The sequence below is a fragment of the Terrapene carolina genome, unplaced genomic scaffold (assembly GCF_002925995.2).
Source record: "Terrapene carolina triunguis isolate 2854851 unplaced genomic scaffold, T_m_triunguis-2.0 Scaffold633, whole genome shotgun sequence".
In the NCBI taxonomy this organism is placed as follows: Eukaryota; Metazoa; Chordata; order Testudines; family Emydidae; genus Terrapene; species Terrapene triunguis.
In genome coordinates this window covers 1,224,197-1,239,635 of record NW_020664984.1, presented here as the reverse complement: position 1 = coordinate 1,239,635, position 15,439 = coordinate 1,224,197, and the positions used below count along the sequence as shown (strand labels likewise).

The 15,439-nt window shown below is 48.3% G+C and overlaps 1 protein-coding gene across 4 annotated transcripts in view; it reads right to left on the bottom strand.

Annotated features, from left to right (window-relative positions):
- The window catches only part of RAB11FIP5 (RAB11 family interacting protein 5), a 106,015-nt gene that overhangs the window by 37,849 nt on the left and 52,727 nt on the right, over window positions 1-15,439 (bottom strand). For all 4 annotated transcript variants that reach the window (XM_024203785.3, XM_024203786.3, XM_024203787.3 and 1 more), the window contains exons 2-3: window positions 6,709-7,166; window positions 1,956-2,700 (exon numbers count right to left, since the gene is read on the bottom strand). In XM_024203785.3, the coding sequence (XP_024059553.2) occupies window positions 1,956-2,700; window positions 6,709-7,166 (1,203 nt within the window). The remainder of the gene's footprint in view (window positions 1-1,955; window positions 2,701-6,708; window positions 7,167-15,439) is intronic.

Genomic DNA, 15,439 nt, shown 5'->3' with positions numbered 1-15,439 from the left:
GTCAGTGAATGCTGGGGTGGGCGAGTTCACTCCCTGCAAGATCAGCAGGAAGATTGGGCTGAAAATGGCAGACAAGAATGCACAGGTGATGGAACCTAGGGGTGCTGCTGCACCCTCTGGCTTTAAGTGGTTTCCATCAGGCACAGGGTTTACAGTTTGGTTCAACGGTTCTCAGCACCCCCACAAGAACTCAACCGTTAAGAAGAATGAGGAAGATGGGGGTGGGAACTGCATCTCCATGATATAACCAGCATATAACAGGCACAAAGTTGAAATAGTTCCATGTGCCACAGACTCCTGCACATGTGTAAAGGACGAATCACCACGCTATGCTAGAGCAATTAGAGATGCATAAGCAGGAGGAAAGAGGGAAACAGCAGAGCTGGGATTAGCCACTTCAGAAGGGTTCACTCACTTACCCAGAGTTACCCACCTAGAATCATAGAATATCAGGGTTGGAAGGGACCTCAGGAGGTTATCTAGTCCAACCCCCTGCTCAAACAGGTCCGACACCAACTAAATCATCCCAGCCAGGGCTTTGTCAAGCCTGACCTTAAAAATGTCTAAGGAAGGAGATTCCACCACCTCCCTAGGTAACCCATTCCAGTGCTTCATCATCCTCCTAGTGAAAAAGTTTTTCCTAATATCCAACCTAAACCTCCCCCACCGCAACTTGAAACCATTACTCCTTGTCCTATCATCTGGTACCACTGAGAACAGTCTAAATCCATCCACTTTGGAACCCCCTTTCACGCAGCTATCAAATCCCCCCTCATTCTTCTCTTCTGCAGACTAAACAATCCCAGTTCCCTCAGCCTCTCCTCATAAGTCATGTGTTCCAGCCCCCTAATCATTTTTGTTGCCCTCCACTGGACTCTTTCCAATTTGTCCACATCCTTCTTGTAGTGTGGGGCCCAAAACTGGACACAGTACTCCAGATGAGGCCTCACCAATGTCGAATAGAGGGGAATGATCACGTCCCTCGATCTGCTGGCAATGCCCCTACTTATACAGCCCAAAATGCCGTTAGCCTTCTTGGCAACAAGGGCACACTGTTGATTCATATCCAGCTTCTCGTCCACTGTAACTCCTACGTCCTTTTCTGCAGAACTGCTGCCTAGACAGTCGGTCCCTAGTCTGTAGCAGTGCATGGGATTTTTCCATCCTAAGTGCAGAACTCTGCACTTGTCCTCGTTGAACTTCATCAGATTTCTTTTGGCCCAATCCTCTAATTTGTCTAGGTCCCTCTGTATCCTATCCCTACCCTCCAGCGTATCTACCACTCCTCCCAGTTTAGTGTCATCTGCAAACTTGCTGAGGGTGCAGTCCTCACCTACCACCCTCCTGGGCAGCAGAGTGCCACCCTGAATCAAAGATCCTCCTTTATAAACAATAAAAGGGCACCCTCCTTTATAAACCATGCACCTGTCACTAGCTATCTTGATCCCCAAGATCCCAACTGGGTGCAACAGGAAGTACAAAGGGAATGTTAGCTACCTAGGAATAATATTTTATAGCACTTTCCCACCAAGGATTTCAAATATGCTTTGCAAACATCCCTGAGAGAACTGTATCATCCCAAAGGCCCAGAAGGGGGAACTGCCTTGCCTGGGCTCACATAGTGGATCCGTGGCAGAAGCAGGAATAGAACCCAGGGCTCCTGACTCCCAGTTCTGTGCTTTAGCCACAAGACCAGCCTTCCTCCTACAGGAGACACCAACAGACATTTATAGCCCCTTGGAAGTATTTTTTCCTATCACAGCATGGCCAGAAAATAGGTTTGGAAAGTGCATCTAATTCGGGATCACAGTTCCATTTACACCGTAGAGCAACGTCGTAACCGCACAGCTTTTTAGATTGTATCTTGGGGCAGCCTGGTTAAAGAGCTACAGTGGCCTCTGAAGTGTGACTGTAGGGAGCGGTTCAGCATAGTCCATAAACCTGGTTTTACTGACCTGGGTTTCTGAGAAGGTTCTTTGGTGTCCTTGGATCCAAACCAGCTGCTGCTCTTACTCTTCTCGTCTCCAGCAGCTGTTACTTGTGGAGATACGGTCAGGGATGATCCCAGGTTCTCTCCCAAGCTCTTGTTCACTGCATCACTTTTGGTCCCCCCGTGGTGGAAGAGGCTGACCTTGGACTTCTTGTCTTCCTTTCTGGTTTCCTCAAGGGGTTTGTCTTTCGTCACCTCCATGGAGAAGACCATCGGCGTTGCGATCTGCACGGGTTTGGTCTCTAAGCGGCTGCCTTCTTCCAACTTGGCTCTGCCGAGGTGGTTGCTGAGGGTTACAGCTTTGGTTGAGACCTTGTTCTCCTCTTGTACTGCTAAGCTGGGAGGAGAGGGAAGGAATCTGGGCTCTTCTTTCTGCTGCCCCTTCTCAAAGCTGCTGGCTCCCCATGGCAGGTCTTCTGAGTCAGGAGGAGGGAAGCCAGCATGGAAACCCTCCTCGGACTTTCTGGCGATATTCTGTAGAGGCAGGGACAGCGGCGAGGAGCTCGGTAGGCCAGACATCGGGCTCTTTGGTGCAGGTTCATCACTGTAAACATGGCTTCCATTGACACAGAGAGAGGATCTGGAGACAGGGTCATTCTTTGGCTTCAGGCTTTGGATTGCTTTCGGCTCCGCTACCACATTAACCTGGGAGATCTCATCACTGAATGCTCTCTTGTGGGTTAATTTTGGCGAAGGCAGATAGTCTTTCACTAGAAGGGGGAAAAAGCAGCACCAAATGAGCCCATCTGCCTTGAGCCCAGATATTTCACTGAGCAACATTGTCTTCTACCACCTGCCAATGCTGAAGGTATCAGTGAAACTGCTCCAAATCCCATCCTCACAACCCCAGCTGTGGCTTCTCCTGATCATATAATGTAATTATAAATAAATACTGAGACTAGGGCATGAGCACATTGCTATACAAGCTATAGCTGTCTCACCAAGAGTAGCAATATGATCTCACTGAAGGATCAAGGGAGGAGAATAAAACCTTCCTTTGAAATAAATCTGAAAGTTAGTAATAGAGGCAAGAAACTATCTGAAAAGATCTTAGCGGTATGTGGATTTGTGCGGAAGCATGGCTTAAAATTTTACATGGGGAAGGACTGCTCCTCTAAGATTCACTACAATGACTATGCTAACATACTGCTTTGTGAAGAACGGTCAATTTAGTTGCGGACATTATGGCGGATGGGAAAATGTGACTTAAGTTTTCCCTGCATTCATTCCCATTTCCAGGTCATATAGTGCCTGAAGGCACACAACAGCTTTTTGCAATTAGTTGTAGAGTTCAATCTGCAAAATTGCTTGACATTAAATGGTGCACATCAGATTAGACCTTTCCAAGCTATGTGGTTTGGTTTTTCCCCCACGGATGCATATACAGTAACTCCTCGCTTAACGTTGTAGTTATGTTCCTGAAAAATGTGACTTTAAGCGAAACGATATTAAGCGAATCCAATTTCCCCATAAGAATTAATGTAAATGGGGGGAGGAGGGGGTTAGGTTCCAGGGGAATTTTTTTAACCAGACAAAAAACTATATATTATATAGATAAACACACAGTATACGTTTTAAACAAACAATTTAATACTGTTCACAGTTATGATGATTGTGAAGCTTGGTTGAGGTGGTGAAATTAGAGGGTGGAAGAGGGAGGGATATTTCCCAGGGAATGCCTTACTGCTAAATGATGAGCTAGCACTCGGCCGAGCCCTCAAGGCTTAACACATTGTTGTTAATGGTAGCCTCTCATCAAGGCAGCAGGAACCGGAGGGAGGGGAGACAGCACAGCAGACAGAGACAGACACACACCTTGTGTGTGGGAGAGAGAGAGAGATGCACACTGCCCCTTTAAGTAAGCTGACCCACTCTTAAGTGCATTGTCTTTTTAAGTGGATAAGGAAGTTGAGACAGCAGCTGCTGCCCTAAGTTCTCTCTGTCTCTCTCCGTCCGTGTCCCCTCCCTGCTCTATATGGAGAAGGGGTAAGCGGGGTGTAGGAGCAGGGGGGAGGGGGACACCCTGACATTAGCGCCCCCCCGCCCCCGCCTCCCTGCACAGCAAGCAGGAGTCTCTGGGAGCAGCTCCAAGGCAGAGGGCAGGAGCAGTACATGGCAGTGGGGGAAGGGACAGCTGAACTGCCGATGGATAGCCTGTTGGGCGGCTGCAGCACAGGGAACTTAGGGGAGTGGGGAGCTGATAGGGGGAGCTGCCGGTCCACCCTGGTTACAGGCCCCCACCAGCTAGCTGCAACCGGCTGCTCTTCCTGCAAGCAGTGGACAAAGCAGAAATGTTACAAGGGAGCATTGCACAACTTTAAACGAGCATGTTCCCTAATTGATCAGCAACGTAACAATGTTAACCGGGACGACTTTAAGTGAGGAATTACTGTAATTGTGCGAGGGCATCAGGTAGCAGCAGTTATGTGCATTCTCACTCCAGCACCACCCAGGGCATTGAACTTAAGGGAGCATGCAGCATTGTGTGGCTAAGAAGCTGTTTTTTAATGCAGTAATACTAGGGCTGTGGATTAATCACGGTTAACTCCTGCGATTAACTCAAAAAACTTAACTGCAATTAAAAAAAAATAATTGCGACTAACTGCAGTTTTAATCGCACTGTTAAACAATAGAATACCAATTGAAATTTATTACATATTTTGGATGCTTTTCTACGTTTTCATATATATTGTATTCGGTGTTGTAATTGAAATTAAAGTGTATATTATTTTTGAAAATAAATATTTACACTGTAAAAATGATAAACAAAAAAAATAGTATTTTTCAATTCACCTCATACAAGTACTATAGTGCAACTGAAAGTGCAACTTACAAATGTAGATTTTTTTTGTTACAGAACTGCACTCAAAAAACAAAACAATGTAAAACTTCAGTGCCTACAAGTCCACTCAGTCCTACTTCTTGTTCAGCCAATCACTAAGACAAACAAGTCTGTTTACATTTACAGGCGGTAATGCTGCCCTTTTCTTATTTACAATGTCACCAGAAAGTGAGAACAGGCATGTAAATATCTTGTGACGCCCGCTACAACAGTGCCATGAGAGCGCATGTTCTCACTTTCAGGTGACATTGTAAACAAGAAGCAGGCAGCATTATCTCCTACAAATGTAAACAAACTTGTTTGTCTGAGCAACTGGCTGAACAAGAAGTAGGACTGAGTGGACTTGCAGGCTCTAAAATTTTACATCATTTTATTTTTGAATGCAGGTTTTTTTGTTCATAATTCTACATTTGTAAGTTCAACTTTCACGATAAAGAGATTGCACTTCAGTAATGGTACGAGGTTAATTGAAAAATACTATTTCTTTTGTTTTTTTAAAGTGCAAATACTTGTAATCAAAAAAAAATATAAAGTGAGCACTGTACACTTTGTATTCTGTGTTGTAATTGAAATCAATATATTTGAAAACGTGGAAAACATCCAAAAATACTTAAATAAATGGTATTCTATTATTGTTTAGCAGCGCTTTTAATCACAATTAATTAATTTTTTTTTAATTGCTTGACAGCCCTAATTAATAGTGATCGTTACCAAGGACCCACCTCTCGAGCTAGTAAGGGAATTTCTGAATGTACTGTCTCAGGACAATCACATTGTTTGTGGACTAATTACTGGTTTTTCTCAGCAAACAATAGAAGTTAATGCACCGTGATGGCATCCCTGTTCTGTGCATTGCCTTCTGAGTGCCGAGACTGACACAACTCAGATTGCTTTAGTCACTGGAGTCCAGCCACTTTCTGTTCAGACACTTTTCATCCAAGCCTGAAAAGTTCCCTGAGACAGGAGAGGCAGCAGGGAAGCTCAGTAAGTTAATGCTCCATTCTGCTTGACCACTGTGTGTTCCCAGCAGTGAGCCTTGAAGACACCGGATGCTTGGAACCTGCTTTCGAGAGGTAGAACAGAATTCTCTGTCTGTGCTGTATGATGATCATCACATTGGAGATTTTTAAGAGCAGGTGAGAATCACCTATGAGGAACGGTCTAGGTAATACTTAGTCCTGCCCTGAGTGCAGGGGACTGGACTAGATGACCTCTCGAGGTCCCTTCCAGTCCTACAATTCTATGAACAGAAAAAATGGATCCACAGTGAATCTTTAACGTATGGATGGGCAGAGCTTTGGGGGACAGCATAGAACGCAGCTCCTGGCATCCATATGTTAGGACCCACCATTTCTCCCACCTCTGCCCCGAACGGATTAACAGAGAGGGCCATTTTCTCTTTCAAATGGCATTCACTAGACCCCAAGGAGAGAGTTCAACACCCGCTGAAGGATGCTGCTCTTCCAGCTGAGGCTTAGGGACTACACTCTTTCAGAACCATTTTCCTGAGCTGAAGATAGCTTGGTCTTTAGCTGCACTCTGAGCCCTGGAGAGGACACCTCCCCCAGGGTTGGCAGGGCACCATGGGGGAATTTTGCCTTGCTACGGACTGTGCTGTACCAGTTCTGTGCATAAACAGAGGGTTTCAATCTCCAGATCTGTCAACCTGGCATTAGAATAGCTCCACCCACCATTCATTACTGGGGGAGTATCTCTGGCACCTTCATGCCAGCGCCCCAGCCACTCCAGTTTATAGTGGGCCTCACAGAAGAAGGTAACTTATAAAGGACACTTCCTTCTGGTGAGCAATCAGTTAATGCACCCAAAGTACCCTAGGCAGCCCCTTATTTAGTGATTAAAATCAATATCCTCTTACCAGAGTGCTCTGTGGACAGACTGCTGTGTCTGCTCGGGGATTTGGTTACCTCGGGAACGTTGATGGTTATGCCAAAGTTGTTAGCCAGGCTACCGCTGGCTGAGGAGGTGGTGCTGTCGGAGCCCAGCGAGGTGTTGGACTGGGTCAGGGAGGACTTGCGAAGCTTGTTCTTGAAGAAACCGCCCTTGCCCTTGGATTTCTTGCGCCCTAGCTCGTAGTCCTCCTCCATGTCGAGGGCCCCTGTGCTGCTGGGGATGATAGCAGAGGCAGATTCCAAGTCGTATTTCTTCTTCCCCTTCATTTTGTCCTTCAGCTTGCCGAAGGGCGACCGGGGCTTGTCCTTCATGGAAAGGTCGAACATGCTGGCCGTCAGGTTGTTGCGGGTAAACTGGATGGTGACCTGGATCTCTCCTCGCTCCTTCTCCTTTTTCCCGGCCTTGGAATGTAGCTTGTGCCACCTGGAGTTGGAGAGAAGAGGGGAGAAGAGCCTGTTATTTCCAAGAACAATGACTGACCCAGAAAGTGCTCAGAGGGAAAGGCCTAAGGCAAGAGAGAGAAGGAAAACAGAACCGACCAGGTCTGTGCGACGGCTCAGGGAATTAGCTGACATACTGCACTGGGTAGAGCACCAATGCAGACAGGCTGCTCTTCAAATTATTCCATTTGCTGCTTCTTGAGTTCCCACTCAGCTGTGACCCCTTCTCATAAGCCAGGGAGCCCTGGTGCATGGAGATTTAGCTGCCATCGGTTTTGTTACATCCCTCAGAGCAGCCACTGGGGGTTCTCCTTGGAGCGGGTGTGGTCCAAGCTCACTCCTAGGACACAACCTGCACTTCCACAGCGCCTGTGTCCAAGGAACTTGGGGCACTCAACAAGCTAGTGAATTAACTCTCTCCACCCTCCTCACAAGGTGAGGCAAGTTTTATGATCCCCATTCCAAAAATGGAGACGCAGAGCCCCAGAGAGGAAAAGTGACTTCCCCAAGGTCACACGGCAACTCGCTGGCAGAGATGAGAACAGAACAGAACACAGATCTCCTGACCCCCCCAGTCCTGGGCCTTCTCTCCACAAAGGACTGAAGTCCCATCCCACAGCCAGAGGGTGGATCCCCGTTGAAACAGCTTAGGTGGTCTGGTGAGAGGAAGCCAAGCTCTCTGGACAACTGGCTTGTGGTATCTCCTTCCACCCATGCTCTGGCTCCCTCCTCCTGCTTTAGGTATCTCCTCCCCCACACTTCCCAGCTGCTGCTACCCTACCCAGTATCGACTTCTCCACCACTCCAGGCTAATAAAGTGAAAGGCCTAATTTTTAAGGACCATGTTTTACTGCAAAGTGCCTAGGATTCTCTTCAGGCCTACATGCTGTATGAACATAGGGTGCTGTTAGCCTACGCCTGCTTTGCTCGCTGTCTGGCTAGCTAAGTGTTCTAATGGACCACCGACATTATGTATGAAGGTCCGAAGTTCCTTGTTGATATGGAGATCTCCGAGGCCAGGCTCCCAGACCACGCACAGACAGGACACATGACAGCTTTGATCTGATAAGGGCAGCAGGCCAGAGCCCAGTAGGTACAAGCGCAGCAAGGACTTCCTCCAGACGCTAATGGAGGCTAACCGTGGACAAGGGGCTCTACATAGGATGTTGTGGGATTCCACATAAGACTCAGTTATGCTACATAAGGCTGATAGACAAGAAACTCGCTGGCAGGCCTCCCACCTCAACCAGGGCTCGGTCACCACCAGGGACAAAGATGCTGCAAACAGAACGTAACAAGCTTTCTGACAATGTCTGAGCCAGCACAGAATCTGTCTCTCCCCACTATGGGACAGTGTGTCCCCCAGGGCTCGTGTGGGGTCAGTGGGTTGATGAGATTCATATACGCACACAACTCAAGGCATGAAGGTGCCATTTGTAAACAGACCTATTACCGACGCATACCATATTTTAAGGCATATACTTACATTCAGTTCTCACCCTATTTCCACTAAGTAACTTGTTCACATTAAGACAAATTACCCTCCATAGTAATACTACATGTGCACGTTTTAAAAATGACTAGTCTATTAACATAGAATAGAATCATAGAATATCAGGGTTGGAAGAGACCTTAGGAGGTCATCTAGTCCAATCCCCTGCTCAAAGCAGGACCAATTCCCAACTAAATCATCCCAGCCAGGGCTTTGTCAAGCCTGACTTTAAAAACCTCTAAGGAAGGAGATTCCACCACCTCCCTAGGTAACCCATTTCAGTGCTTCACCACCCTCCTAGTGAAATAGTGTTTCCTAATATCCAACCTAGACCTCCCCCACTGCAACTTGAGACCATTGCTTCTTGTTCTGTCATCTGCCACCACTGAGAACAGCTGAGCTCCATCCTCTTTGGAACCCCTCTTCAGGTAGTTGAAGGCTGCTATCAAATCCCCCCTCACTCTTCTGCAGACTAAATAACCCCAGTTCCCTCAGCCTCTCCTCATACGTCATGTGTTCCAGCCCCCTGATCATTTTTGTTGCCCTCCGCTGGACTCTCTCCAATTTTCCGCATCCTTTCTGTAGTGGGAGGGCCAAAACTGGACACAATACTCCAGGAGTGGCCTCATCAGTGCCAAATAGAGGGGAATAATCACTTCCCTCAATCTGCTGGCAATGCTCCTACTAATACAGCCCAGTTTGCCATTGGCCTTCTTGGCAACAAGGGCACACTGCTGACTCATATCCAGCTTCTCATCCACTGTAATCCCCAGGTCCTTTTCTGCAGAACTGCTGCTTAGCCAGTCAGTCCCCAGCCTGTAGCAGTGCATGGGATTCTTCCTTCCTAAGTGCAGGACTCTGCACTTGTCCTTGTTGAACCTCATCAGATTTCTTTTGGCCCAATTTGTCTAGGTCACTCTGGACCCTATCCCTACCCTCCAGCGTATCTACCTCTCCTCCAGCTTAGTGTCATCCGCGAACTTGCTGAGGGTGCAATCCATCCCATCAAACAGACACAAGGTGGATGAGGTAATATCTTTTATTGGACCAACTTCTATTGGTGAGAGAGAACAGAAAATAAAAGATATTACCTCACCCAGCTTGTGTCTCTAATATCCTGGGACCAACATGGTTACAACTACAATGCAGAGTCAATTAATACCTTCTAAAAGAAGATTGTGGTTAAAAGGAGAAGAGCTTGGAAATTCAAAATTAAGGCTCGACTTGAAGAGCAGATGCCCCCCCCTGCCCAAACTGTAACTGACTAGCTCCGCCAACCCGCCTGCTCTGTGCCTGAATTTGATTTTGCCATAAGGAGTGTCTATTAGACAGGAAGGGGGTAGAAGAGCACGAGAGAAGAAAACCATTGCGGTCTGGGAGAGGCAGGATAGCTGAGTGGTCCAAGCACACATCTGGAAGCCAAGAGTTTTTTTATTCCAATCCTGGCTCCACAGCACACACCCCGCCCCCTTGGGAGAGGACAAGGGAACAAACAGGTGACAGATGTGAAGTGCACGTACCACACTGTGCACGTACCGACGGTGCTCGGATACTACATACAAGGGGGATGTTATTCCTAGTCTCCTGGGGAAATTCTCTTACGGTATCTATTAGGCTGCAAGTTCCTTGGGGCAGGGACCGGCCTGTGTGTGTTTGCACAGCATCTAGTTCAACAGAACCCAGACCTAAACTGCAGGGCAACAATAACGGACCGCTACTGCCCCAGCCACGGTCTTCATTTCCCATCCTGAACTGCTGTGGAGGGTTTCTGGGCGGCGCCACAGATGGCTGAATTTCAACAGTATTTGAAATGATTCCTATGCAGTTTGTAAACTTTCTGGGATCCCTGGGGATGAAAGATGCCATGGCGCCCTTAAGGCCACTACCCCGATATCGCCTTCAAATCCCTCCCCAATACCCCACGTCAGCCACGGCGCCTGCAAGAAGTCAGCCAGCCCGCCAATGACAGTGGGGTAATGGGAGAAGCTGGTGTTTCTAGAGTTAAACCCTCAGAACTCAGAGCCATCGGGCTGCCAGCCTGAGCGTATTACCCTCCCCCTCCCTGCTGGTCCTCCGTCGTGTCTGGTTTCAAAATCAGATGAGAATGTCGTTTGGGCAGGCCCTTGTCTTTGTGTGTCTGTACAGCACCCAGCACCATGCGGCCGTGACCCTAACCGGGGCATCTGAGTGCTACCATAATACAAAGTAATTAATAGAAACTTATAGGGTGACCAGATGTCCCGATTTATAGGGATAGTCCTGATTTTTGGGTCTCTCTCTTATATAGGCTCCTATTATCCTCCACCCCCTGTCCCGATTTTTCACACTTGCTGTCTGGTCACCCTAGAAACTTGGCATCTCTGTCAAGTGACTGGCTAGTTGCAGAGCCCACATGGAACATTTCCCAGGTCACAAAGCCAACACGGCACTGTCTGCACTGGGACAGCCGCAGAGCACCTGGCCCCGCAGGGCTGCCTTTTCACACCAGGGAGAGGGGGGATGCTCCTTCAGTCCAGCCCACCTTTGGCCTGGACACCCTGAGCACTGCCAACTCTCGCTGATTTCAATGGGAGCAGCTCAGGACCAGGCCTCGGCATCTGCCCTCGGCATCCAAACAAGGATACCTACAGACTTGTGGTCGGTGCCTTACTGGATGGAGGCCGCCAAGAACAGCAGCTCTGCAATGCTGCTTAGGAAAACTATCCCAATGCTGTGAACACACCTACTTCCCTCCCAGAAGTCCTGCAGCTGAAGTGTCTCCACACCAGCTCCCATGCAGGGTGTATGCTGCATAATTTCCTCCGAGGGCACTACAGGAGCATAAGACAAGAAAACACCACCCTGTGTGCTCAGATACATTGCTTTGTTCTAGCCACAGCACCTCCTGTTGGTCAGATTACAGGGAAGGTACTAGCCCAGTGTTACATACAGACATGCAGCATCCACAACGAATGTATCCAAAAGCACATCCTGTACATCAAATAAGATCCCACACTGTGCAATAAATCACAGGCACCAACCCCTCCCCGCACCACAGTGCCCCATCAATTTGAGTTTCACAACTAGGTACACACATCTCTGGGGGTTCAGCTTTCCTGTTAAAACAGGACAATAAGCAGCCATTTATTGCTATTTTTATACAAACAAAAAACTGGTAAGTCTTTCAAACCTAAAATACAAGCAGGGCCCCCCTGCGCCGTTCCTGCGGGGTGTATACCACACAGTGCCATCAGCAAGTGACGGGACAGCCTGTGACGTCAGGGTTAGAACAACTCAGGTCCCAGCATCTGCAAACCCTCTAAAGGAGGCTGCCAGTGAAATGTATGCAATAGGACATGAGCCGTTAATGTGAATGTAAAGCTTTACTACAACTGCTCAGAGTAGAGATCATAGTATCTGGTCTGTGTTTTGCTTAAGGCTGGGTGAGGTTACTCAACGCAGTATGAAAAACAGAGTGAAGGCTTCTCTCTGCACTGCTTCTGATCACAGAAATATAGGGTGGGAAGGGACCTCAAGAGACCATCTAGTCCAGCCCCCCGCAATGAACCAGGAATAAGTAAGTTAGACCCTCCCTTGTCCAACCTGTTCCTAAAAACTTCCAATGACTGGGACTCCAAAACCTCCCTAGGTAACTTGTTCCAAGTGCTTAATTATCCCTATAGCTAGAAGTTTTCCCCCATATGTAACCCAGATTTCCCTTGCTGCCAATCAAGCCCATTACTTCTTGCCCTGCCCTCAGTGGACATGGAGAACAATTGATCACAGTCCTCTTTGTAACAAGATTTTACACAGTTGAAGACTGATGGCGGCAACTGCAGCTTGCCCACTGCCTTCAGCATCTTGGGCAAAGTGAAGGAGACCTGCATTTGAACAACATACATGTCTGTAAGTCTGCCAGTGCTGCCAAGGGAAATGTGATCCAAGTGGACCAGCACTTGAATGAGACCCAACTAAGAGATGCTGCAGAAGTGCTGCTAATTGGTTAGGCTGCAATCTTCTCTCTATCTTGGCGTTTGACCAATGCCGACAGCATTTTATTAAGGGGCTGTGCTGCTTTCAGAGGAAATCCAGAGAGGTTCTGATGACCATTTAAGTGGTGCAATGATATCTTTAAAGGTGTGCTGGTAAACAAACTGCTGGTCGAACTCCGAACTCTGTTCAGTCCCTCAGTCTCTCTTGCAGTTGCGGTTGGATGGAGCATTCTTCACGTCTTGCATGGCTGCTGTTAGACCGCTGCCATGTTCCACCCAAGAGGTGGCTGAGTTTCAGTGGTGGTGGCAGTTAATCCCCTACCTAGCTCACAGGCATGTTAGGTTGAGAGTAATTCATAGTAAGAGACACATAAGAACATAAGACCAGCCATACTGGGTCAGACCAAAGGTCCATCTAGCCCAGTAGCCTGTCTTCCGACAGTGGCCAATGCCAGGTGCCCCAGAGGGAACGAACAGAACAGGTAATCATCAAGTGATCCATCCCCTGTCGCCCATCCCCAGCTTCTGGCAAACAGAGGCTAGGGACACCATCCCTGCCCATCCTGGCTAATAGCCATTGATGGACCTATCCTCCATCAATGGCTGGACCCACTATAGACATGAATAGCAGAACTGAGAGATGAGTTTCTGGAACCTGCATCTCCTGCAATGGTAGGGAGGGAAAGCAGCATTTAGACCCTCTCCTCCCACCCCCAGCCCACCTATCCCCAACAAGGATACATGTGGTTCCTTCTGCCCCCCTCCTCTAATTGCCAGCAACATTTCTCCCCGGGCTGCTGGCTGCCACATCAGAAAGAGAGGCAGTGAAATCCCCAGAGATGTGCTAATGATGGAAGTCAACACAATCCACCCACTTGCAAAAAATATTCCCCCTCCACCCCCCGACACATCCAGAGAAATGTAGAGTCAGCAGGGCTTATACTACAGCTGGACCTCCAGTTGTACGTACAGAGTAAGTGAGAAGTCACTGGATCAAGTCTATCCTCACTACTCGGATGGCTCCAGCCACTGCAGGTTCTGCAAGCAGATAACGCACCAGAGAGCCAAGCGAGCACATTGCCATCTGGCACAACTGCCCTGTATCTCTCTGTCCCATCTCCTCACCCTCCATTTAAAATCTCAGCTGAAATATCTTGCTGCAGCTGGTGCCTTCTAGAAGAAGAGAGGAATTCACCTTTATTTTACTGCAAAACATTCTGAGATGCATGATAGAGAGCACCATGCAAAACACGATGTGTCCTATCAGAGAATTCTGGAGAAAAGCAAGGAGGCGTCTTGTAACTATTACTTCATTATTATGCACCGTTCTCCTCTAGGTCACTGGCCACTCCTCATTTGACCTTAGTCCCCTTCCTAGTGGGCTGCTACCTACTTCACAAAGAAACCCAACTGGCTGCCTTGCCGCAGCTCAGAAGAGGTCAAAAGGCTCGATATGCTGAGAGTCTCAGCTGCCATCTCCTGCCTAGAGAGGCTTCCAGCTCAGAGACCAAGGGATATTGGCAAGGCAGTGCTGGGAACCCTGCACTAGCGTTACCTGCACTGTACCTGTTCTTTGGCTTCAGCCTCCGGGGCTGCCTATTTGCAGCAGCGCTAAGATTCACTTCAAGACTCAGCCATAACAGCGAAACACTCTGCTCACAGAGGACGAGCCTGCATCTTCCCCTCCAACTCCTGTCATGCTACATTAGACGCAGGTAGTCTGGCCCATGGCTGTAACAGCTGCTGGGTGTCATGCTCAACGTCCTTGAAAGGCATGCGGGGTAATGGCCCACGAATGGCAGACTCCCACGCAGCTGCGATCCTGCCGCGACAGGGTGGTAAGCAACTCGCCAAAAGCATCAAGTGTGCCAATACAAAATTACATCTGCTGAAGGGGCTATTTAAAGACCACAAAACCCACCAACCTCGGGGAGCAGCGAAGAGGGAAACGGTCCAGGCATCCGTAACACAGGGGATCACGCTTAGTCCCTGTCTGAAATCAGACGACTCGCTGATCTACTGTTAAGACCAGAGTTCCTTGCAAGGGACAGAGCTCCTAGCTACCCGTTCTACAGCACTGTGCGCTAGGCACCTCTCAGATAGGGTATCAAGCATCATCCCTGCCTCAAAGGGCATTTGTTCATAGTGGATATTAACGTTCAGTCCGTACCGACCAGGCCTAATTTAGAGCCACAGGCTACTTAGGGTCTGAGTGGCTTCCCGTCTCACGCCTTGCCAGCCACGGCAGCGCTCAGAGATGCGCTAGTGACATCATAGGATAGAATAGCCTTATTTTAAAGGGGCGTTCCTTCCACTGCTGAGAAGCTGTATGTATGGGTTCAGGGAAAGCGCCCGCTCTCTGGACTGTTTGGACCCTTACAGAGAAGGGTATCAGAGGCAAAGCGGAGATCCCCAGACACGATCCGGGTACCCCGAAAAGACTTTTGGGCAACTGGCTGTTTAATACATCACTGCCACCAGTTGGAATTACAAACCGTGACTCACCTGTACATGTATTATTTACCTACTTTAACCTCTGAATAACTCATTTCCTTGTCTTAGCTAATAAACCTTTAGTTCATTTACTATAGATTGGCGATCAGCATGGTCTTTGGTGTAAGATCTGGAGTACCAATTGATCCGAGGTAAGTGACTGTTGTCTTGGGACTGGGAGCAACCTGATGAGGTGTGATTGCTGGTGTAAGTAACCATTATCACAAAAGTCCAGTTGCCTGGGTGGCAAGATTGACTGGAGTGTCTAAAGCAGGGGTGGGCAAACTTTTTGGCCCGAGG